Source organism: Pieris napi, chromosome 4 (assembly GCF_905475465.1).
Source record: "Pieris napi chromosome 4, ilPieNapi1.2, whole genome shotgun sequence".
NCBI lineage: Eukaryota > Metazoa > Arthropoda > Insecta > Lepidoptera > Pieridae > Pieris > Pieris napi.
The window spans coordinates 375,636-401,035 of record NC_062237.1 but is presented as its reverse complement, the minus strand read 5'-3'; the positions used below and the strand labels follow the sequence as shown (position 1 = coordinate 401,035).

Sequence of the window (25,400 nt, the reverse complement as noted above, 5' to 3'; positions counted from 1 at the left end):
AAATATGTCAAACTTCATACAGAAAAAATGTTTTCACAAATCTTGAAACTAAATTAATTAGGAGGTTTGATTGAAGACCGTAAGATTAAGTCGAGACCTAATGCTAAATACGTAAAATGTTTTTGACGTTGTGGTATCACGTTCAGCTTTATTATAAACCCTTTATGAATGTAATTAATATCCATAATCTATCTATATGTTAACGTCATAATCAATATAATTATTGTAGAATTGTACAATGTACGTGTAATTAGTAATATTGCCAGAAGATTCAAAGACTACAATATAAAATTGGTGGTATATGTTCAGATTTATGACATTCACGTTAACATGACAATCCCAAATATTTGACATGTTTGTGATGAGGTGTGAACTGTGAAGTGTCACGAAATCCTTAGGCAAAAAGATCGTAATTAATATTCGCATAAAATTTTTACTCGAATGGAAAGGCAAAATATTATTCAGAGTATTTTTATGAGCATTGTGAATGTGCGGTATTCATATAATTAGTACTTCTATAAAAATAAACATTAAATGATCAAGCAATAGTTTAGTGCAACTCGGCTCCCATTAGTACGAATGGAGTAGTTATTGCAATAACGATGCAAACCAACCTCAAGACTAAAGAAATGTTTATAGTCAGGGCTTTAGAAAAGATTTTGGCTGATAAGGACATAAAACGCTCCTACCATAGTCAGCTGAAAAAGTCCTGCGAAGTCGCTCTTGGTAAGGTTCCTTCCATCTTGGCGTATTGCAGCTTGTTTTCCGCTGTTAATACTTATAGTATTACATATACTTACTAGTAAAATTATATGAAGTTTTAACTCAATAGTTGTACGAAAAGTAAGTGTACTGTTGACCTTGAACAGAAAACAAGTGGGGATACATGTTCATAATCTAATCAGAATGTCTCAATAAACTTTAATTATTCGTTATTGCAACACAACCATAAGTTCTTGAAATTTTGAAATTATTTTTTGCAAAAAATAACAGATTATCTAATAATTTGATTGGGTAACAGTAAACTGGGTTAAATTATATTAATAATTTTGTTTACATAACAAGATAAGTAGCTTACTTGTGCATAGTGTTTATTTAACAATTTTTCACAAAGTAAGAAAGAAAATAACAATGATAAAAAATTGTTTCGTATTTCCTATTTTACCATTTGGTATGAAAATTTTAAAAATTTATTTAGACTTTTATTAATATACATAATATGTAACATATCCTTGGTGTCTGTGACTGTCAGAGACATTTATTTACCAAGATTTAAAAAAAATCTGTTGTATTAGTTTTTTAAGATTTTTAATATTTTAATTGTTTCAGAGGAAATAAAAGCTGAGTTAAAAAATGGTGGTCAAGCAGAAACATCAGAAAGTCCTACATCGGGCACATTGCCATTACCCAAAAATGATGCATCCAATGTTATTACAGCAGAAAAATATTTCTTACCATTTGAACTAGCATGCCAGAGTAAAGCATCTCGAATAGTTGTGACTGCTTTGGATTGTCTCCAGAAGTTAATTGCTTATGGACATTTGACTGGAAACATTCCAGACTCAACAACACCAAGAAAACTCCTTATTGATCGAATCGTCGAAACTATTTGTAGCTGCTTTAATGGCCCACAAACAGATGAAGGTGTGCAACTGCAAATTATTAAAGCCCTACTAACAGTTATTACAAGTCAACATGTTGAAGTTCACGAAGGCACAGTGCTTCTTGCTGTTAGAACCTGTTATAACATATACTTGGCTAGTAAAAACCTTATCAATCAAACCACAGCCAGAGCCACTCTTACCCAAATGCTTAATGTTATATTTACAAAAATGGAAAATCAGGCACTTGAAGCAGAGAATAATACTAATAATCAATCTAGTGATGTATGTCACAAAATTCCTAATGGCAATATAGTCTCAGATGAATCTAATCATGTTTCTAATGAACAAAACAAAGACGCACTAGACACAGAAGAGGCTATTGATGATGTTTTAGAAGCCAAGCTAATTGCACGGCAAATTGTTGACTCGGTAATTGATAATGCTATATCAATTGCAACAAAAAAGAAGACAGAAGAAAATGTTGAAAATGTTCCTGATAATAATGAAATCCCATCTGATACTCAAGATAGTCACAGTGTATCACAAGATAGTAATGGGCAAGTTCAAAGTGAAACCCCCATCCCTAGAATACCATCACAAGAAAGTGTTGATGTAATTTCAGAGAATGATAATTCTGTTACTGCAAAATTCACTCATGTTTTGCAAAAAGATGCATTCTTGGTATTCAGAGCTTTATGCAAATTATCTATGAAGCCACTACCTGAAGGCACCCCAGACCCTAAGTCACATGAGCTAAGATCCAAAATTTTGTCCTTGCATCTTCTACTTTCTATCCTTCAGAATGCAGGTCCAGTATTTAGAAATAATGAAATGTTTATAACAGCAATTAAACAGTATCTCTGTGTAGCTTTATCTAAAAACGGAGTTAGCTCTGTGCCGGAAGTCTTTGAACTTTCTTTAGCTATCTTCTTAGCATTACTTCAGAACTTCAAGGTTCACTTAAAGAAGCAAATTGAAGTTTTCTTCAAGGAGATTTTTATGAACATCTTAGAGACCACTAGCTCCACTTTTGAACATAAATGGATGGTCATTCAAGCCTTGACAAGGATTTGTGGAGATGCTCAAAGTGTTGTTGATATTTATGTCAACTATGATTGTGACTTGTCAGCTGCAAACTTATTCCAACGATTGGTAAATGATGTTTCAAAAATTGCACAAGGTAGACAAGCAGTTGAACTTGGTGCGACTCCAAATCAAGAAAAATCCATGAGAATAAGAGGACTAGAATGCCTTGTTTCAATACTAAAATGTATGGTGGAATGGAGCAAAGAGTTGTATATTAATCCAAACATGCAGACAACTCTTGGTGAGAGACCTGTGAGGGAGGAATCCGACCATCAAAGTATTAAGTCACACGGTGGTTCTAGTGTTAGTTTAATTTCTACTGGTTCAAGTAACATTGGAAATAGAGAAACATTAGACTCTCCTGAACAGTTTGAAGTGTTGAAACAGCAAAAAGAGGTGTGGGAGACTGGAATTGATTTATTCAACCGAAAACCAAAAAAAGGTGTAGCTTTTTTGCAGGAACAAAGTTTACTGGGAACATCCATAAAAGAAATAGCAGAGTGGTTACTGACTGATGAAAGACTTGATAAGACATTTATTGGAGAATACTTAGGGGAAAATGATGATAATTCTAAAGAAGTAATGTATGCTTATGTTGACTCAATGAACTTTGCTAACATGGACATTGTAGCTGCTTTACGACATTTTCTGGAAGGCTTTAGGTTGCCTGGAGAAGCCCAAAAAATTGATAGATTAATGGAAAAATTTGCTGCACGGTATTGTGAATGTAACCCAACCAACACACTTTTTACAAGTGCGGACACAGTTTATGTATTAGCATTTTCCATTATAATGCTAACAACTGATTTGCATTCGCCACAAGTAAAGACTAAAATGACTAAAGAACAATACATCAAGCTAAATAGTGGTATAAGTGATAACAATGATTTACCTCGTGAATATCTATCTCAAATATATGATGAAATAGCTGGCCATGAAATTAAAATGAAGAACACCTCAAAACCTGGGAAGCATATGTTTACCAACGAAAAGAAGCGTAAATTTACTTGGAACATGGAGATGGAACAAATATCCACTGCTGCTAAAAACTTAATGGAATCCGTGTCACATGTTCAGACACCTTTCACTACAGCCAAGCATGTTGAGCATGTGCGACCTATGTTCAAAATGGCATGGACCCCATTTTTAGCCGCATTCTCAGTGGGATTACAGGATTGTGATGACCCTGAAATAGCCTCATTATGTTTAGATGGCATCAGATGTGCAGTAAGAATTGCATGTATATTCCACATGTCACTGGAAAGGGATGCATATGTACAAGCGTTAGCGCGTTTTACACTACTAACGGCCAATTCCCCCATTACAGAAATGAAAGCTAAGAATATTGATACAATAAAAACTTTGATAACAGTGGCGCACACTGATGGTAACTACCTTGGATCTAGTTGGTTGGACGTGGTCAAATGCATTTCACAATTAGAGCTCGCACAGCTTATCGGTACTGGGGTGCGGCCCCAGTTTCTCTCAGGATCTGGAATAAAACCTCAACCGGATGCATTAAAATTTAGTCTGATGGCATTAGATCCCAGCGTAAAAGAACATATTGGAGAAACAAGTTCTCAGAGCGTTGTAGTCGCTGTCGACAGAATATTTACAGGATCAACCAGACTGGATGGTGACGCTATTGTTGATTTTGTAAAAGCCCTTTGTCAAGTATCTCTTGATGAATTAAGCCATCCGTCTAATCCTCGTATATTTTCTCTGCAAAAAATTGTTGAGATTTCATACTACAACATGGGGCGTATCAGGCTCCAATGGTCTCGTATTTGGCAAGTGCTTGGCGACCATTTTAATAAAGTAGGATGCAGTAGTAACGAAGATATAGCTTTCTTCGCGGTTGACTCCTTGAGACAATTGTCCATGAAGTTTATAGAGAAAGGTGAATTTGCTAACTTCAAATTCCAAAAGGACTTCCTGCGTCCTTTCGAACACATAATGAAAAAAAATTGTTCACCGACAATCAGAGATATGGTGGTTCGCTGTATCGCACAGATGGTTAATTCACAAGCACCGAACATAAAATCTGGATGGAAAAATATATTTTCAGTATTTCACTTAGCAGCCAGTGACCAAGACGAATCAATCGTTGATCTAGCATTCCAAACGACAGGAAAAATTATTACAGATTTATACGAAAAACAATTTCCAGCCATGATTGACTCATTCCAAGACGCTGTTAAATGTCTATCAGAGTTTGCCTGTAATGCTAAGTTTCCAGATACATCGATGGAAGCTATAAGACTGGTTAGATCTTGTGCGAGTGCCGTTGGTGCGTCTCCACATTTGTTCGCAGAGCACGCGGGCCTGGAGGGAGAACCTGGGGCCCCAGAAGAGGATAGAGTCTGGTTGAGAGGATGGTTCCCTCTACTGTTCTCACTATCGTGTGTTGTGAGTCGCTGTAAGCTTGATGTACGAACGAGAGGACTCACTGTCCTCTTTGAAATTATAAAAACGCATGGTGATGCATTCCGTCCCCATTGGTGGAGAGATCTTTTTAATATATTATTCAGAATTTTTGACAATATGAAGTTGCCTGAACATCAATTAGAAAAGAACGAATGGATGACTACAACGTGTAACCACGCGTTGTACGCCATAGTGGACGTGTTTACACAATATTTCGACATTCTAGGCTCTTTATTGTTAGAGCAGCTGTACGCACAACTGCATTGGTGCGTTCAACAAGACAATGAACAACTTGCTAGATCAGGTACGAATTGTTTAGAAAATCTAGTCATATCGAACGGAACGAAGTTCACCGAGGACACATGGAGCAAAACGTGTCAAATTATGTTGGATATATTTAATAGTACCCTTCCTACATCATTACTGACTTGGAAACCTGAAGAAAACGAAGATGGAGAGATTCAGCACGTGCGACATGGTATTCTTAAAAAACCACAAGGGGGTGACGAAATCAAATCATCGAATCGCGTGTTTAACAGCCTTCTCATAAAGTGTGTCGTACAATTGGAACTCATTCAAACTATTGACAATATCGTGTTTTATCCTGCGACCTCGAGAAAAGAAGACGCAGAGACTTTAGCCTTAGCAGCGGCCGAATTGACGGGTGGACATCCGGGGACCGAGCAAGAATGTCAGAGAGAAGAACAAGGCATGTATAGGCTGCTAAGCTCGCCACACTTACTACGTCTGGTAGAATGTCTCATGTGCAGTCATCGGTTCGCCAAGACATTCAATACTAATAATGTGCAAAGAAATGTATTGTGGAAAGCAAACTTCAAGGGTTCAGTGAAACCCAATATGTTGAAACAGGAGACGCAGTCGCTAGCGTGCGTATTGCGGATACTATTAAAAATGTATAGCGACGAGACCCGGCGAAGTCATTGGCCTGCGGTACAGAACAGCCTTATAACTATATGTTGTGAAGCCTTGGAGTACTTTGCGGGACTCAATAACGAAGCCCATCGGGATGCCTGGACCTCCATCCTGCTTCTCATTCTCACCCGGATATTAAAGATGCCCGATGAAAGAGTAAGTTTTTTCTTACTTAATATGTAAAATAAGATTGTTGCTTCTTTAATTCACAAGTCACGCCACTAGAGAGGAAATCCCCTAATACATCGTAAGTTGTGTCATCGTTATTGACAACTAAATGGTTTAGTACTGTTATTCTTAAAAATCCTTGTACCTACTTACAAAAAATTTTTTAAGTAAATACAATTACCATTTATCAGGCGGTTTATAATCTGAATATATTTGGGCTCCAATAAATAAAACATTCTCACTTATAATACCACAAGTCATGACGACTATATTAATTGTTTGCAACGAACCTATCGGGAAATGCCCGATAATTTTGAAGCTCGTGTGGTATTCGGGGGATTATTTTTCCGACCCAAATGTCGGCCAATAGAATTGCACCATGAGACGAAATGTACAGTTAACAAATAAGAATTTCATAATGAATAAAACAACTACTTAATACTTTTCTTGAAGCAACGACCAGAGAAAATTTTCACAAAAAATTATCAGTATAATACCATGTAGGTTGTACCACGTGACGTCGAATGGTGCAATTCTATTGGCCGATATTTGGGTCGGAAAAATAATCAGAGGAAATTCTAAAAATGGAAACAGGAAAATGTTTTAATAATTTTAAACAAGGCTCATTATTGCGACGGATATATGTATTAGGTATTACTTATTCAAGTCACGTTTTCTGCATTGACCTACAGACATAATATAACATATGAAGATATACCTAGCCCTTTATTATTTCGCATATATGTAATGGAACAGAGAACAGCCCTGCGATTCTGTAACTCACTTTTCGAACTCGCACAGCGGTTTTCGCATCGGCGGTCGCTCTCAAATCAGTCATTTTATGATTTGGCATTCTGAAAAGCTTGTAGTTTATTGTTTATCAGAATGCCAAATCATAAAATGACTGCTTCACGACTGATTTGAGAGCGACTGCCGATGCGAAAACCGCTGTGTGAGTTCGAAAAGTGAGTTACAGAATCGCAAGGCTGAATAGCAGAGTATGACTCAACTAGTATATTCGCGCGACTCTTGGTCTAATTGACATACATAAATGACAGAACTCAACCATCTCATTTTGTCACATCTTTAATTAAACAAGTATCTATTCAATGTATCAATAAATGATTAGATTAGATGTTTGTTATCGTGAAAAATATTGATTACCGGCACGAAACTTGATCAGATTTGTATTTTTGAGTTCTGTACTTTTCGTAAAACAAAATTACGAAAAACTCCTAATTTGTGTGTTTGTACAGTGAAGCTATATGATAAAGTTAGTTATATGAAATGCATATTATTATATACATTTACGTTGGAAAAAAAGGTCTTAAGAAAAGACTTTTTGTCTAGTTAAGTGTATCACCTTTTACGATTTCTCAAGTAATATTAATATGGAAAATTTAGTAACATCAAAAGTAGTTAAATTGTTTAAATATAATAAATTCAATAATTTTCCTCTTTCCACTACTTTTTCATATTTTCATTTCTTATTAAAAATAATAGCTGTATTTCTACTATTTATAAATAATAATCAATGTCATTAATTAAGATTTGACGGTTAACTTCAATCGGTAAAAATATGATTAATTACTTGTATAACCCGTTAAGCTCAGCCTAGTTAAGTGCACTCATCTGGGAGTCACACACATTATTTTTTTATAGATATAAATAAATAAAGAACTAGATTTACATTTAAGTTTCATGGATCACTTTACATTAGCCTTATTATTAACTTCGTGACATAAGTTTAGCCTTCGCGTGTAGCTTTAACATGTAAGGCTGGTTACCAAGGCTGGTGACCTTTGACACAAAGAAAACGCTTGTAAAACTTACCTATTATGTAATCATAAAAACACTTTGTTTTACTTGACAAGAATTTCCCGCAATACTTCTGTTTATCTATTAGGTGAACGTGACTACCCTAAAGTCCTTGAATACTGCTGCGAAAACTAATGAATACATAATGATTTTCAGTTTGCGGCGCACGTGTCAAATTACTACCCCCTGCTGTGCGAGATCACCTGCTTCGACCTGAAGCCGGAGCTTCGGTCAGTTCTTCGACGGGTCTTTATACGAATCGGTCCAGTCTTTAATATAGTTTCCAAAACGCAATAAATTGCTTTACATATTTAATAACAAATGGCCTTATAGTTTCATAGGTTAACGTGACTTCGTTATTAAGTGGTGCAATCATTTTAAAAACTACACTCGCCTAACAGGTCAGAGTCAATAAGAGATTGGTTATTTCATATTTTTTTATTTCAATCAATGACAGCAATCAGTACTTCAGTAGTATTAAAAGCGATTAATAGAGTGTGGAGTAGAATTAATCTAATTTATATAAATTATCAAAGTTAAAACTTAAATTGTATAGTAATAAAAAGATAGCTGTTGTATCTATAAATTATAGTTTATTTCTGTATATTTGAATGTTTACAGTCTGAGAGCTGAATTCACTCTTTTCATTGCTTACTCTTGTTTTGGCTAGACTGATAAAACTGTGATTGTGATAATTGTTCACAGCTTTCCATGATTCATTTTTCTGAGTGACTTCAGAGCTCACATGCAACTGATTATATTATTCATTATAATTATTTAAATAAAATAATACTTAAATGCATCAATTATTTCTTAAGCAATTTTAAGTCCTTCAATAGACCTCTCCAGCGACTCCATATCCCAAATGACTAGCTGACCGTCCAGGCCGGACGTACTGAACTTCTTAGCATTGGCTTTAGACCCTTTGTGCAGGTTAATGCATGTAATTGCATTTTGGTGGATAGAGTCTAGGAATGTATCGTTGGTTTCAATTCGTGCCTGACGGTCCAGCGATTGAAACTTCTTCATAGCTGAGAGCCCTCCAGACTCTTTACGTTGAGTATTGTCCAACTTGGCTACGAACTTAATTTGATCACCGTCATGGCAATATAAGAGAGGTATACAGCTGTGTCCAGCAACTACTAAAAAGTTATTGGAAACCCAAATGCAACCCAAAAATGGCAAATACTCAGTCTTAAGTTTGATAACTGCTTTACCTCGAGCAGCATCAGCAACATTGATGGAACTGTCGTGGCCCACCCAAGCTACTTTATTGCCATCTCCAGAAAAGGAAACACTGTGCACCCAACCACTGCCAGCGGAAGGAAATTCTGCCAAAAGTTGGCCAAGGGGGAGTTTAGAACCCCATACATTAGGCCCGGGTTGATCTTCTATATCCTTGATGTATGCTGAGAAGACCCTCACCTTAAAATCAGTTGATCCCGCAACTAAAAGAATATTATTAGGGTGCCAATCAAGAGTTGTGACAGTTGAACGAATTGGCTTTTTGATATGTTTTGAGACCCACCAATTGTTTTCCTTTTCAAAATAACAAATAGAGATGAGGCGAGCCCCTGAACCGACAGCAAATTTATTCTCCATTGGTGACCATTTTACACAAGTTGCAGCTCTGTTAATACGAAGAAGAACTAATGTTGTAGTCCACTTTCCTTCTTCATTTTGAGTCCAAACATATGCATTACGGTCCACTGAACAAGTCACAATCCTGTTAGTGTTTGGAGCCCAATCAATACCCATAACTCTCATGTCATGCTCAACTAGATTATCTGTTTGTTTCCAATCATTACCTTCCTTTTGATATATATGAACTTCATTGTTGTTGGGGGAGAATGCAATTTCTAAAACAAAAATGTCTATAGTTGTAGTGGTACAGGTAATTAACGCAAATTAAGCAGAAATATTGAAATTACTAACGATTTCTCTCCTTATTCCATGCGTGACTCGTTAATGGAGCGCATGAATCACCGAACGTCAGAGTTTGAGCCATTCTTAAATCTGAAAACCACCAAATGAATGCTCACTTAGGTGATGGGTGATATTAACAAACTGAACTGAATAACTAATGTATAAAAACAAATCACCTTCAATGACTTCCGAAACTGGATTGTAGGAGTCTTAATATTTTGGAATGTTCGTTTTTCGCGGACTCTGGTCAGTCAACACGAATTGCTACCTAATAATAAATTATTTTAAAATTAGTAAATAACTGTTAAAAAAGCAAGGAAAGCAATATATTTTAAGATATACAAACCAAGCGAAAAAGGAGTGGAGATATCAGTCACTGCAATTGCAATATAATCAACTGTAAAAAAAATGATAGGTTTGCAGTTTGATGACTTGTCGCTTGAGGCATTAATCAAAGTCATGACAGCATTATCTCTGTTACAAGTCTAGTACATTATTCTGTCAAACAACAAAACTAAACATCTGTGGCTTGACTTTCTTTTTTTGTATTTTGTGCCAGCCCGCGCCCTCCTTAGCCCTTTGTGACAAAAATTGAAATAGCTATTATAAACTATTTACTATTGACATTTGACAGTGAAGTCTCTCAACTCTCCCTCCGGCCTCCACTCTCCAGTCTCCACTCTCCAGTAGTAAATATTTTTTATCGGCCTAATTGAAAAAACTCAAGATTCAAAGCCTTTATTTTTAACTAATATAGTAATTGAAAAAACTATTGTAGTCTTTATTCTTCGGCTTTCCAGTGGTCCTTCCTAAACCTGTCGATCCTGTATCTATTTTATATTCAATCGAAAAAAGTAGCTATTTTATATTTTAATTAATATTTATACGAATACAATTTACCATGTCTGGACGTGGTAAGTGTATTAATTTATTATAAATTAGATATTATTGAACTCTGTATAAAAATCGTGCTTATATTTCGCAGGAAGATTCCGTGGCCATAAAAACGATAGAAATCATGGTCACAAGTCTTTGTCTTCTGTAGCAAGAGAAGCTGCTATTTCTTTACCGGATGATAGTCCTGTGCTGCAAATGTTCAAAGTTGCTGCCCAGAAGTTAAATGATCGTCAAGATCGACATGAGCGATTGGTCAAGCTTTCTAGAGATATTACAATCGAAAGTAAAAGAATTATATTTCTTTTACATTCAGCTATCACGTAAGAATGTTTTTATTATAAATCTTTACAATGTTTCACTCTGCTGTCTTCTCTTTGTTAGGATATAACCATTTTTATGTGATATTGTAGTGGTCAAACGAATGTTTGTTCATTAACAAATCATTGCACAAATACACCCCGTATTTGTGCAATGATTGGTTTAGAAAAATGTGTTCAAGCATTCATAGCCAATAAATATATTTTAGCTACAGCTAATATTTGAAACAATTTCCCATTTTTATTAGGATTGAATCAGCTGAATTAAAAATAAATGAAGCAAATGAACGACTGCAGAAACTAATTCAGGGTCCCATTAAAAGTATTGGATTGGAACTAGAAAATAGACCTGCTTACTTACACTCTCGTGCTGTAACTGCTGGTTTCCAGGAATTTATTGAAGCAAGAACCTTTTGCTCCTTCTTGGAGAGAAAGTTGCTTATCTCATGGTCTGAGGTGCAGAAGGAGCTGGCGTATGCTATGGATGTAAAGTCAGTAACTACTATGTTGACGCAATCTGATTATATGTTAGGATTAGCAGATTTGACAGGAGAATTGATGAGAAAAGCTATTAACAGTATTTCAAGTGGTGATTCTAATGATTGTTTTGAGTCATGTCAGGCAGTAAAAGATCTTTACACTGGATATTTAGGTGTGTAATAATTGATAAATACTTTATTTTCAAACTGGATATGCAACTCTTGCCATTTTTCCCAGATTGGTTAATTAGCAAATTACTTTTTTTTTTCAGGATTATTTGGCATAGATAGAGAGTTATCTCGTAAAATGTCAACCACACGCAATAATGTGTTCAAAGTAGAATCAGCTGTGTATGCACTCAAGGTGAGAGGTGGTGAAGCACCACCCACATTACTACTTGCAGCTCAACCAGATTGGGAGCGCAATAACCATTCTGATGATGAAGGATTTTTTTAATTAGTATGTTTAAGTTGAAGTAAATATGGAAATAAAAAATAAATACACTGCATCCCTTGGTTTTTTTTTAAGTACTGCCTTTCTGACATTTCAATGTCATATTTTGTTGTGTCATGTTCATAATTTTTTCGTTTTTGTAGTAAAAAGAAAAAAAAATTGGTAAGTATAACAATTTATTGTTTTAAAGAACTTAGTATAAAACTTAAATCTTGAGTGATCACTTAACAGAACATATCAAGAATAAGTAGATATCACGATTTAGTTATAGCATTTTGTTGATATTATATTAGTTACAATCTTAAAGAGTAATGTCTAGAAATTATACATTAGTGACAATAAAAATGATGACTAGGCCCAAGAAATAAAAAAAAGATGAGACATTATTATAACAGCTTTTATTTACCATCTAGTGGATGCCATTCATCTGATTCATCTGACCCATAGGGGTCTGGCTCTGACCCTGAACAATCAAGATCAAAATCTGATCCATATGGATCAGATACACTACCTCCTCTGTTTCTCCGACGAGCTCTTATATTTAATCCATTCAAATCTTGATCAGATTCATCGGTTGTATCTTCTATCTGTTTTTTTTTCTTTTTGGTCTTAGGTTTACCTGTCGAAGATTAAATGATGTTTTATAGAAACATTATCTTAAATCTCCAAGTACACATCTTTTTAATCCAAGGCTCCAAGCACACATTTAAGAATCATTATTGTATTTGCAACACCCTTCATTTGAATCTTCCGAGGTGTCAATATCTCTAATATTGAATTGTGGGTTAACATTTATTACTGTGCCATAGCGTGTAATTTGAAAAGCTGAAACGGCAAAGCAAATAATTATGATGTAGTGACAAAATACAGTTACTTTGGCATGTATTTGTATTGCATTTTCGCGTCGACGTCACTCGAAATTTACGAACCTTGTAGCTGCGGTAGCCGTGTGGTCCCTGGTGGATGGGTATGAGTATCCCAATGCCTTGGATCATTCTTTGTGCAGTACGCTCCATTAGGGCATACACCCCTATCACTTGTTCCCCAATCAGAATCCCTCGGATGACTGTATTGTACCAAGTGAACTGGATTGCGTCTAAAATTATTAAACCTTATTATGAGCAAATTTAAACAATTTAGTCTAATATTCGTAAAAAAATTACCCTCTATTAAAGTGAGCTTATAAATGAATATCATCAACCGCAATAGATTTTCTTATGTAAAAAAAATATTACTGAGACCTTAAATAAAGCGAAACTGAATAAAAACTTAGTTGTGACAAAAATTTGTTTATATCCACTCCATAACATTCTAACACCTAATTTGAAAGCATTCATGCTTTAACAGTACATACTGTATATTTAGCACAACATACCTGTAACATCTTGCCCCATAGTAACACCTTTCTCTAACACTTGCGGGATTGCCTTGATGAACACTTGAACTGGAAGCCTAACCAATAACATCACATATAATGTTGATTTGAAAGAACAGTTAACTTAACATGTACCTTTAATTGCAGTTACAATTGAATTGACTCAATAAAAAATTAGTTTATACAGTGCTGAGTTTTTTTTAACTAGGAAAAGCATTTTACATACACAGTCACAGTCACCCCCTTGCCTGTTTCCTATCTGTCCATAAAAAAATTAACAATGAAAACCAATTAGCCGAGCAACCAGCTGTGCTTCTATTGTGTGTGCACTGATGTTACAATCTCGAAATTTGCTGCTATACTGTTAACTAAATATTAAATGAATTGTGGAGTGAAAGAATATTGGAATAGTTTTTGTAATGATAGTAAGAAATCACTACCGTGTTAGCATCACTTATCCCCTGCTGAGCATTTCCATAACTGCTGTCAGGTGGCTCCAATTTGATCTTCTTTATAGGATCAGACTCACTGTTTTGACTTTCTGAAATAAAGATGTCATTGCAAAACTTACCTAGTAATTAATAGTTTAATGGCGCCTACACTGCATCATACTACTACAAGTACATACAAGCTTACAATGAAGGAAAATAATTTCTTAATAGATAATGACTGAAAATTATGAAATAAATTTAAAAGATAACACAGAAAATAGAAATCCTTGATAAAATGAAAGTTTTTTATCAAAAATATGCCCTATTTCACATAATATTATAAATAATGCTTGATGGAATAATTATAGGCCTTAAAAGTACTAAAAACTAGGATTATTAACAGAACATTACAACTAGTATTAAAAAAAATACATGTTGAGTTGATAACCTTTTCATTAGTTGGTTAAAACCCAGTTTCCATTTTTAGGCAACATTATTGTATAAATAATATTTAGGACTAACAATTAAAATCATTTCCAAGTATTTTGTTTGTTAATGTAATTTTCATTATTAAATGTGAAAACAATCTTTAAAAATTTGGTGTATGTTTCACATAGACCCAGAAATATATCATGTTTGAAATTAAATCATACCTGAATCAAAATTTAAAGTATCCTCTGAGGCACTTCGTCTTCGTTTTCCTGGTGATGCAGTCAAGTTAGGTTCTTGTGTGCTGTCCAATTGCTCAGTATTTGGTTCTTGGACTGAAAAAATATTCATATATTTAATTTAGTGTTAGATATTAGATATGTCATCCTACAGACTTCAATTTGTATTTGTATGTTTTACTCCTACATATCCTTAAATTTGGTCAGATTATGATAAAATTTGGGTGTTTTATGAGAAAGAGTCTAGAGCAAGAAAAATATTTAACATTAAAAAATACAAAACAAAATAAAAATGTATTACTTATGTTGTGTTACAACAAATGTGTATCTAGCATCTTATATGTTGTTATTAAATACACTTACATCTTTCAGCTTGCTGAATGTTGTCATCATGAGATGATATAATACTCAATGTTTCTTCCGATGTTTTTGTTACATCTTCATTTTTATTTTCTTTAATATTATTTGTTTGTTCTGAAGAATTTTTTTCATCCACAACAATTATTTCAAACCAGTATGTTCTGGGTAACAACCCAATTTTGTCACCATTAGACAACACTACCATAGAATTTAAAGCTAATGCTTCCGATTTACTGGAACCTCTTTTGGTATAGAATACAGGATTGTGGTGGAGCTGAAAAATATTTTATAAGTGATGAAAATTTAAAATAATGACTGAATTAAGTGTTTCTGTAACTATATACAAATACTTACAGCATTAACAACAATAGAATCATTGTTCACTTCAATCTTTGCATGCTTTCTGGACACCCGCTTATCAAACTGAAACACATTAATTTGAGCAAATAATCCATTTTACTTTAAGCTTAAAAAGTAAAAAAAAAGATGACACGATCATACCACTTCTAAAAGTTCTCCTCTTCCTATAATGTGACTTCCAGGAGTTAGTGTAATCTTTTTTAGGGTATCAACATCGGTACGAACAAGTTTGACGGGCATCTTAGTTACTTTTTATTATGTATATTTGTTATATATTAGTTAAAGATTGTTTGAATTTAACAATAAACTTACAAAACATTTAAATTACAGAAATTAGACTCAGATGAAATAGTAAATCCTAAATATAATGTACTCTATGGTAATTGGTAAATACAGACTTCGAAATGTTTCGGAAATCGAAAGAACGAACTTTCCATAATTATACAAAAGTCTTTGAGTATTAAGCCAGAAATAATACTCAAAGACAAAAGTAGAATACTGTATGGCATAAATTTCCAGACTGCAAAGTTTGAACACTTGTATTTACTAATCTGTGGTGTTTTTAATTATTAAATATTTTTGTGGAACTTTGTATTTTGGAAGACCACTGACGAGTGTTAAAAAAATTTTCTCATTTACTTTTTGCATTCGTAATAAGATTTCTTTCTAAATAAATGTTAACAAAGAATAGAAGCAAATTATTTTAGCAAGCGTTTTAAGAACAATTAAAAGAAATAATAGTTAAATAACTTAGTTATGTTTTTAAACAAATCATAACAATGATCAAAGCTTCGTGTCTTAGCTCTAACAGACCCTTATCGGGGCAGTTGTATAAATACACCAATGTTGTGAAGGGTTGGCAACAAAGATGGTTTGCTGTGGATCCAGAAACTGGAATTCTTACGTATTATTTGTTTGATGGTCCAGGTGATACAGTACAGCCAGGGCAACCAGCTAGAGGAGAGGTAAGTTATTGCAATGATTTAAAGTAAACATTGCTATAAGTGTAAAATAAAGAATAATTGTGATGAACCAAAATCTTTTTTTTTAGGCACATTTAGCTGGGGCTGTGATTTGTCCAAGTGATGAAGACTCAAAAACCTTTACCATAAACTGTGCTTCAGGAGACATGCTAAAACTAAGGGCAACAGATGCAAGGGCTCGACAAGAATGGGTTAATGGTTTGAGAGCAATTGCAGAAGTACATACAAAGGTGTTAATGACATTTATATTGAATTCTCCCTCTTTAATGAAACCCTCCCCTTTGTTTATATATTCAATAGCATTAAATGTTTTTAGTGGTAAGTTCTATATCCTTTCAATTGAAAGTTAATATACCTATTACCAAATAAGTAATATGTATTCCAGGCAATGGGAGCTAATCCACCATTGCAGCCAAGAGAGCAACTAGCTGTTCATGATGCTATGGCTTCAGCTAGGCAGCAGCTTCAGACTACTGAGCTTAGGTATATATATCCCAATAAGTTGTATAACTTATGTTTAATAAATCTGTTTTGTTGTTTCTTGAGAGTATATACATACCATACATACAAGAAAAAACATGAATTCCCACACTATTTTTTGCTAAATTAAGTTAATTGACTATACTATTCTTCTGAACAGTATTTAGCATAGCTTAAACACTATTGAACAATGAATGAGAGAAATGAGTACTTTTTTTAAATAGTATAATTGAATAATATTTAACAGTTATTAATGAGATTTTGAGTGCTTAACAGCAAATCGCGAACTTTAATCAATAAAAAATTATATTTACTAGTGATGCCGCATTAGCCAGATGCATAGAATCATCAGATTCACCCTTTACACACACTGATCCAGACTTATTACTGCTGAAGGTAATATGTTGTCCTAATTTGTAAATGACATACGCTTAGATTATGAAGATATTTTAATCAAAGGAAGTACCAGTAAACTTACCATAGATCTATAAGAGAGTGATATCAGGGCGATTAAAAGACCTACATTGAAATTGGATTGTATTATTTATTAGAATATTGGATACAGAAAAGAGGGTCATTTCTGTATGTTTAATCTTACTTTCTGCTTTCTCTAACCAAAAACATTTATTGTTTCTGTTTTCTAGTATATCTGCTATATAAGCTATAATTTTTTAATTTTCAGGCAACTTCTGCTGCGAGTATGCAGTGCCTACTACAATGTTTAGGTATATTAATGCGCCAACAGCAATATGCCACTGCTACTATTAAGAATTCTAACAATGATTCTCACTGAAATAGTGTTGTTATAAAAGTTTTATTAGTATATTAATTAAGTCTTGTTATGAACTCGGTTTCCAAAATCAACTTTTAAAAGGGTTTCTTCTAGTGGAATAAAATTGTAAGGAATATCTAGTCTAATTATTGGAAATCAATTAATTTATAAATCTGTATTTTATTATTAATATAAAAGTGCATAATAAAATTAGCGCAATTCAGAGTATGACGTCATCAAACTGATTTGTAGCCGCAAATAGATGTAGCTACAGTGTTTTCAATTCATACTAAATGTAATTAAATTTCTATTACTTCCAAATTTGTTTTATTTTAAACTAGCTCCCCCGTGAACATTTTGTTATGCTACCCCATAGACTGCTTTTCCGGAATAAAAATCCGAAGTATTTAATATTCCTTAGTAGTAATAAATTCATTCTTTTTTTAATTTTTCTCAAAATTTTTCGAATTGGTCCAGCCCTCTTCGAGTTTTGCGCTTAGCAACATATTTGTCGATTTATTTTAAATATAATTTCTCACCTGTCATATTCACCGCTTACAATCGTATTATTATGTGTTTGCGTGTTGGAACGCAACTAATTATAATTGTATTTGTAATGGGGTTGGGATTATATTGAGGAAGTAAACCAATGCACAAAATTGAATTGCATTTGCACATTGAACTGCTTCATCATACGGCAAATCTAGGCACTAGCGTTTTTAAAAATTATTGTACATATTACCAAATAAAGTATAAGCAATTTTATTTGGTAATACAATAATTTATGAAATCGTAGTCCTTTTGGTTGCGAATTGAGAAATCCAAATAAACGTGTGGATAAGTATAGAAAAAAGGTTCTATTATAACTTTACCATAAAACTTTTCTAGGTCAGTTACGAAAAAGTCAAACAATAAAAGAATGGCATTCAAAAGTTTGTTTAGTATCACAATTAAATCAATCATGAAGAAAACAGCAACGCCCTGAAATAATATTTGTTTTTGTAACATTTCTTATACAATTTAGTCATCTTTTTTCTAAAGCAAAATGTGTGATCAAGAATTTAGGACATTAAGGATTGACCCTCGATACCCATTTCAAAATCAGACAAAGTGAGAATTAAATTATTATTATACCATTGATTTTGCACATTTTTTTAAAATTCATGTATAGAATAGTGAGTTAATACGTACTTAATGAGCTCAAGCGCCTGTTTAAAATGTAGCGCAATTATGCCGTTGTAATATTGCTTCTAGAAGTAAAAATGATATAAAATATTGAATTTGACAGGGCCTGCTACGACAATTACTGTGACTACTACCGTTGTACGCGCCTGTTAGGCGACGTTGATGATTGCAAAATCTTCAAGAAGTATTTTGAAACAATTTGTCCAAATTTCTGGATCGAACATTGGGATGAGCTGCGTGGAAAAGGAGCCTTTCCAGGACCCATTTAAATCTGAATGATTCTTGTAATTTTTAATAAATTTGTTGCATTTTTATTGCATCTTCATTTAATACCGTTTTAATTAGCTAGTACGACTCTGGTCAAAATAGTAATGGTATTTTGGTGAACCTACGTATAAGAGGATGCTAGTATGGTGTATAGGCGCAAATCATTGATAAACTAGATTAGATTAGAGTAGATAAATAGGTAATACTTCTAATAAAAACCTAGAAAATTAAAAATAATTTGTTGGTTTAACTCTTTATTCTACATCGGAACAAACCTAACAGGAATTAAAAATAAATAAAGTAACTAGACGAATGAATTAAATCCTTCCCGCGAAAGATCCCTCTGAACGTTGGGTGTCCCACTTGTCGACCCATTCATTGGGGCAGAGGGATTTGTACACGCGCTTGAAGTAATTGCACGGTTCGTATGTCTCTCCTCGCACCTTCTGGCAACGGTGGAAGTCTACATAACTTTGATAGCAGTGTCTGAAATGTCAAGTATGTTTAATATAATAAACTACGACTGTAAAAAGTGTCATCTTTTTAGTTTCAAAAATAGCCAAAATTTATATATTAACTTATGCATACATTTTCACTTGTTGTAGGATATAAATACATACATATATAATATTTGTAAGTAGACCAACGTCTGTATGGCCTTAAGATTTATATTTTGACTATGTTTTAAATACATCGTTGTATAAATAAGGGCTAAAAATAAAATATCCGCCATCGCCCGTGTGTCGGTACAAGGATGTAATGTTATAATAATTTAAAGTTTTACCTTGTTTGATTCTGGTTAGGGAACCGCGGGTCGAAAGGTGCGGTTTTGATATCAGCAACTGATTTGATACTTTCAGGCATTCTGCTGCAATGATGAGAGAAGTAAAAATATAGATATTTTATCTTTATTAGGACAAATTAAATTCCGATAATAGGTTACAATATACGCGAACGGTTTTAAAAAAATATTCATGAATTAAAAGTACATAATTATATAAAATTACAACTATTTGACAAGTGGTCTAGTCTTTCTTTCCTCTTCACACGACGTCTCTCTATATTTTTTAACTTCCTGCATATACAGAGACCAAGCATCTTTTGGTGTATTGTCAACGGTTTGTTCATCAATTGCTTTAGCTTTTTTAACGAGTCCAGTCTTAAGAACTCTACCTCCACGCCTTTTTCCTATAAATGGTAAAACTGGTTTTTTAATTTCTGGTTTCTTAACTTCTTGTTTTTTTGTCTCCTCTTGAAGTTTCTTGAACATCTCTAAAAAGCTTCCGTCATTTTTAATAGGAATCGGGAGAGGTGTTTTACTGGTCTTTGAACTAGAAGGCCCCTCGAGAGCAACTTGACCCGGTGGAGGAAGTAATTCAGCAAAATTGGGTCCCTCTACTTCAGGGGGATCTCCATAATCAATATCATCTACTTTTGCAATTTCAAATGCTCCAGGTGGAGCTTTTATTTCCTTTGGAGATTTAACTCGTCCACCTTGATTATGTCTGTGTAATTTCCAATAACGCTTTCTATCTGCTACAGTAAACTGTCCACGACGTTCGTCCTCACTTGGCGTTTGAGTGCCACTTCTGCTACTGGAATGCGCACTACGAGCTCTGGATCGTGATTTTGATCGACGTGCTCTTGATCGATGTCGCGATAAAGACCTACTTTTTCTGCGACGAACACGAGTTGGACTCCCGCTGCTTGACTTATTAATAGACACACTCTTACGCTTCGACCGAGTATGAGAACGTGATCTAGAACGTTTGCGTGAATACGAATTACATGAAGATGATGAGGACCGGCGCCGTGACCGATTACGTCTTTTTGGAGTTAATGATCGAGATGAACGTGACTTCGAACTTGAAGGGCTACGGGCGTAACATCTTGGTGGAGTAACAGAACTGTCTCTAGGTCTATCAGATATTAATGAATGTGGCTCTTTATAATTGCTTTTTCTTGGAGGGGTTGAGGACTTATCATAAGCTTTATGAGTCCTAGATGGTGTTACAGATCTTTTTTCCAATTTGATTTTAGGTGAAGGTGATTTTGTAGCTTTTCTTAATGGACTTAAATTTCTAACCCTTTTATCCTTGCCTTTGTTACTAAAGCCTAATCTATCTTTTGACTTGGAATATGGAGACACATTTCTATCTCTCTCTTGTTTCACTTTTGGTGATCGGCTTCTAGACCCACATTTTTCTAACTTTATCCTAGGGGAAACACTTCTCGATCTGTCTGCCTTATATGTTGGTGACTTCCTTTTATCTTTCTGTTTTCTGTACTTAGGAGATACACTTCTTGACTGTCTGCCACTGCTTTTGGAACTTGATCTATGAAATGACTTTGACTTCCTTCTTCTAGCAGATGGTGTTACAGATCGTTCACTAGCACTCCTACTGGATCTTCTATAAGACTTTTTGGAATCATCTGAGTCAGCAGAGCGTCTCTTTCTCTGTACAGGAGATCTTGAATAAGATCTTGATTTTGATCGAGAAGATGACCGACTTGGAGTATATTTTCTTTTGGACAAAGATCTTGTTTTAGACTTGTGATCATAACTAGATTCTCTTTTAGAATACTGTCGATCCCTTCTGTCATATGGAGAAATGCTTCTAGACTTGGATTTATGTGATGGCCTTCTATGTGTGTAGCTACGACTTTCACCAGATGGCTGATCAATGGATTTTGTATACCCATAACTGCTTTGGTACTGGCCTGAATAATTACTTTGAGCATCATAATAGCTGTCTGCTCTTTGATAGTAAGAAGAATCATAACTATAACCATATTGAGGAGCACCATAGGAATGGTAGTCGTAGTTGGAAGGATATTGATTGTAGCTGACCCCTGTCCAAGGGTCTGTAGTGGGCATGGGCGCTGACAGCGGCGGTGCAGGCTGCGGGGCGTAGTCCCCCTCGGCGCCGGGCGGGCCACCATCCCAAGCACCCACCTCGTTGCGATACGAGGTCATTATACGAGCCTCTTCGCATAACCTGCGGCAGTTTGTAGGATACGCACACCTACAAACAGAACAACTTTTCGGTGTAGCCAACCATTCGTACGTTCTGCACTTGAGATCGCTCACATATATGTTTTTGCATTATTTATCTTTCGTAGTAAATTATTTTGACGAAGTACAACAAATTACGTAATACGTGGCCGAAATTGTGATTTATGATTAAAAATGGCATGCTTAAGTAAAATACATAGAGGACTAAATCATATTTATACTTGCTTTATCATGCTCACCTTTTTAGTTGTACTTTATTTTCCAATAAAATTACCGAGAGAAAATGGCAGCCAACACATTAACTTCACAACGCAATAGATTGTAGAGCTATCAGCAACTATGTCACAGAGTACAGTCAATTATTTAGTTTTTTTTTTTATTTTAATTTTATGACCTGGTAACAAAGACCTTTAAGTCAATTATTTAGCCGTACGTCAGCGTTACAGTCTAAAATTGTGTCGGTATAATCTTTATCTGTACAATGAACAGATGAAGTTCCTATAGAGTATAGACCAGTTATTCCCATATGAAAGAGTGACACTGAAAAAAAAGCGCGGGAAACTTCGTTCATGGTAGACGTATTTTTTACGGTGTTGAATATTTAATTTAATTTTACTAGTTAAAACGCAGAGGATAAGCTGGTAGTTTTAATTTTTGTATTATATGTAATCTTTATATCATATTTGTGTATAGTGTCATCGTGTAGTCGGTAAGTTTTTGTAATTTCTGTAAATATTGTATGAACAAGCCCCCCGATCTAGGTCGGGGGGATGATGGCCTTGTTGGCTTGAATCTCCCTGTGGGATCAAATGTATCTGTTGGTTCACAAGATGAATTTGACAAAATGGATACCGATTGTTCGGTATCATCTCAAACAGGTGAAGGAAGTCGTAAACGAACACGTTATTTGCGCCTTTGTCGGCAATGTACGAAAATTAAGAAAAAGAAAGGTAGTGGTTCTAGCGGTGATTACTGTCAGTGCGAAAGCTTATGCAATGTAGAAGATGAGTCAATTTTAATTAAAAAGGTTACTTCAAAACCTATATCTCAATCCACGTCATCTCCACACTTGCAAAATAATAATAATTCACATAGCACATCCTCTCAACCATCAACATCTTACACGGAAAATTCAAATATCTCTCAAGACTCTAACGCGGGAAATTTAAACAACACCACAACTTCAGTAACCAATACGGACCCCCGTTCGATTGGCCGTACTGAATATGTTTCTACCGATGTTTCCCCTTATTTTATACATGTTCAACGTATTCAAAGTTCACCTGACGACGGGACCATTCTCCATCCAATAACATTTGGCAATTTTTTAAAGCAGAACAAATTTAATAATATTATTCCCGGAAGTGTAAAGCGTATAGGAAGAAACAGGTGCGTAGTTGGCTTTTCCGATTATAAAGACGCCAATAATTTTCTTAACTGCAATCTTTTGGAAACGAAAAAGTTAAAAGCCTTCATTCCCACTTTCAGCGTAACAAGAATGGGTCTAGTTCGCGGGGTCCCTGTAGATTGGAGTGTAGAGGAAGTTCAACAAAATGTATCCGTACCTATAGGCTGCGGCAAAATACTTAAAATAAGACGTTTGAATCGCAAGGTAAAAATTAATGACTCGGTTTCTTGGAAACCCTCTGAATCAGTTGTATTAACATTTGATGGACAAGTTTTACCAAAAAGGATTTTCATGTGCTATAATGCTCTTCCAGTAGAAATATATATTTATCCTACCATACAATGCTATAAATGCTGCCGTTATGGTCATACCAAAGTTCAATGTCGTTCTAAGACTCCAATATGTTATAACTGTGGAGGTCAACATGCAGGTGTATCATGTGACAGGTCAGATAAAGATCCTCTGTACTGTGTAATGTGTGAAGTCGAAGGGTCCCATTCAGCGATAGATAAGTCATGTCCAGAATTTGTGAGACAGACAGAAATCAAAGTTAAAATGGCTCAGAGCTGCATGTCTTATGCCGAAGCCAGTAAATATTTTTCTTCTGTTAAGCCTTCATACGCAGATGCATTAAGTTCAACAATTCCGGAAGTACCAAAGCCCGTATATTCTTCCGCAGCGAAGTCTGTATCTCGTAATAATTCTACTAATGCCTCAAATAAAAAGACAATATTCTTAAAACCTCGCTCTCCTCGTAAACCACAACATGGTTATGATCGTGTTGCTCATTATAATGTTTTAAAAGATTTCCAAGTTCCAGAGCCTAAAAATGGCAGTGCTCTGGTTGGACACAAAAATAAAGAAGAAGAAAAATCTGATGTATTAGAAATGATACTAGCATTATTAACTAGTTTAATAAACTCAAACTTATTGAAACCGACCCACGTCGCCTCTATTAATGAAAAAATTAAATCAGTTAATGTTATTAAAAATAATGGATTCCAAGATAATTCAATGGAATTGCAGGAGTGTTGTTCCAAAGAAACATGATTTGATATATTTGATAAATAAACATTCTCCCGTTGTTGTTGCGTTATCTGAAACGTGGTTGAAGCCAGGGTACCTATTAAGGATCCCAGGATATACCTGCTTGCGTGATGATAGATTTGATGGCCATGGTGGCGTAGCGTTACTTGTCAGGAACTCAATTAATTTTTCTGAAATAGCGTTTTCTTCATTAATCTCTAATGATGCCATTAATATTGTCGGTATAAAAATTGATAATATTTCTATAGTTTCCATTTACCTAGCTCGTTCCTCTTTTGTTATTCTCAATAGCGTTAATAATTTACTTTCTTCACTTAGTCGTCCATTCCTTCTATTGGGTGACTTTAACTCTCATCACCAAATGTTTGGTTGTGGCACTACTGACTCCAATGGTGTACGTTTAGTTGAAATATTAGATTTACATAATTTGTGTTTACTTAATACTGGCTCACCAACCAGACGTACAAAGCCTAATGAAAAGCTTAGCGCGGTTGACTTATCAATTTGTACTCCAGATCTTGCTTCTTCTCGTTCTTGGTACACTTCATCATCTACTTTTGGCAGTGATCATTTCCCGATTATCATATCCTCACCTATTAGACGCTCTCCTTATCAAAAACGACAACCTCGTGTGAAATATAAATTAAATAATGCTGATTGGCTTGCATTTAAAATCCTTGTCGAATCTAAAATAAATGATTTGCCTGAATTAGTTAGCGGTGGTGAGACCAATTCCTCTAAAGCTTTGGCTACATGTTTAATAGAATCTGCCGATCAGATTTTTTCTGTCAAACGAAATCCGTCTAATAAGCTTCCTTTTCCTCCATGGTGGGATAGAGAATGTATGGTTGCTGTAAGCAGAAGAAAGGAAGCTGAGAGAGTCTATGCTGAGGACATGTCCAATGAAAATTTAGATATTCTCAATGAAGTTATTAGTAC

The 25,400-nt window shown here is 34.7% G+C and overlaps 6 protein-coding genes across 9 annotated transcripts; 3 read left to right on the top strand and 3 right to left on the bottom strand.

Moving 5' to 3' along the window:
• The first annotated feature begins 282 nt into the window (after nt 1–282).
• LOC125048736 (brefeldin A-inhibited guanine nucleotide-exchange protein 1) lies at nt 283–8,838 on the top strand. Its single transcript, XM_047647582.1, has 3 exons — nt 283–726; nt 1,330–6,206; nt 8,193–8,838. Exons 1-3 carry the CDS (start codon nt 603–605, stop codon nt 8,331–8,333), a joined length of 5,142 nt encoding a protein of 1,713 aa, XP_047503538.1. The 5' UTR covers nt 283–602; the 3' UTR covers nt 8,334–8,838.
• Nucleotides 8,610–10,421, bottom strand: LOC125048737 (actin-related protein 2/3 complex subunit 1A-B). Its single transcript, XM_047647583.1, has 4 exons — nt 10,309–10,421; nt 10,139–10,230; nt 9,972–10,052; nt 8,610–9,895 (listed from the first exon to the last, which is right to left on the bottom strand). The coding sequence occupies exons 3-4, from the start codon at nt 10,042–10,044 to the stop codon at nt 8,850–8,852; spliced, it is 1,119 nt and encodes a 372-aa protein (XP_047503539.1). The 5' UTR covers nt 10,045–10,052; nt 10,139–10,230; nt 10,309–10,421; the 3' UTR covers nt 8,610–8,849.
• A 144-nt stretch (nt 10,422–10,565) lies between these two features.
• On the top strand, nt 10,566–12,164 carry LOC125048740 (translin-associated protein X). Its single transcript, XM_047647588.1, has 4 exons — nt 10,566–10,876; nt 10,948–11,179; nt 11,425–11,828; nt 11,928–12,164. Exons 1-4 carry the CDS (start codon nt 10,864–10,866, stop codon nt 12,110–12,112), a joined length of 834 nt encoding a protein of 277 aa, XP_047503544.1. The 5' UTR covers nt 10,566–10,863; the 3' UTR covers nt 12,113–12,164.
• A 108-nt stretch (nt 12,165–12,272) lies between these two features.
• LOC125048738 (aprataxin and PNK-like factor) lies at nt 12,273–15,698 on the bottom strand. Of its 2 annotated transcripts, none has more exons than XM_047647584.1 (8): nt 15,445–15,698; nt 15,298–15,366; nt 14,947–15,217; nt 14,569–14,679; nt 13,925–14,025; nt 13,485–13,561; nt 13,039–13,205; nt 12,273–12,728 (listed from the first exon to the last, which is right to left on the bottom strand). In XM_047647584.1, exons 1-8 carry the CDS (start codon nt 15,541–15,543, stop codon nt 12,508–12,510), a joined length of 1,116 nt encoding a protein of 371 aa, XP_047503540.1. In that variant the 5' UTR covers nt 15,544–15,698; the 3' UTR covers nt 12,273–12,507. The 2 variants fall into 2 exon arrangements, with proteins under 2 accessions (XP_047503540.1, XP_047503541.1); XM_047647585.1 differs by having other exon boundaries at nt 12,488–12,934; nt 15,445–15,695.
• A 172-nt stretch (nt 15,699–15,870) lies between these two features.
• LOC125048680 (oxysterol-binding protein-related protein 11) lies at nt 15,871–17,855 on the top strand. Its single transcript, XM_047647492.1, has 5 exons — nt 15,871–16,268; nt 16,355–16,516; nt 16,672–16,769; nt 17,084–17,162; nt 17,449–17,855. Exons 1-5 carry the CDS (start codon nt 16,083–16,085, stop codon nt 17,557–17,559), a joined length of 636 nt encoding a protein of 211 aa, XP_047503448.1. The 5' UTR covers nt 15,871–16,082; the 3' UTR covers nt 17,560–17,855.
• Nucleotides 17,856–19,227: 1,372 nt separating this feature from the next.
• LOC125048679 (cytochrome c oxidase subunit 6B1-like) lies at nt 19,228–22,378 on the bottom strand. Of its 3 annotated transcripts, none has more exons than XM_047647489.1 (3): nt 22,246–22,378; nt 19,775–19,858; nt 19,228–19,476 (listed from the first exon to the last, which is right to left on the bottom strand). In XM_047647489.1, the coding sequence occupies exons 2-3, from the start codon at nt 19,852–19,854 to the stop codon at nt 19,308–19,310; spliced, it is 249 nt and encodes an 82-aa protein (XP_047503445.1). In that variant the 5' UTR covers nt 19,855–19,858; nt 22,246–22,378; the 3' UTR covers nt 19,228–19,307. The 3 variants fall into 3 exon arrangements, with proteins under 3 accessions (XP_047503445.1, XP_047503447.1, XP_047503444.1); XM_047647491.1 differs by having other exon boundaries at nt 19,775–19,855; nt 22,246–22,369; XM_047647488.1 differs by lacking the exons at nt 19,228–19,476; nt 19,775–19,858 and adding an exon at nt 19,885–22,016 and having other exon boundaries at nt 22,246–22,372.
• Nucleotides 22,379–25,400: the final 3,022 nt, after the last annotated feature.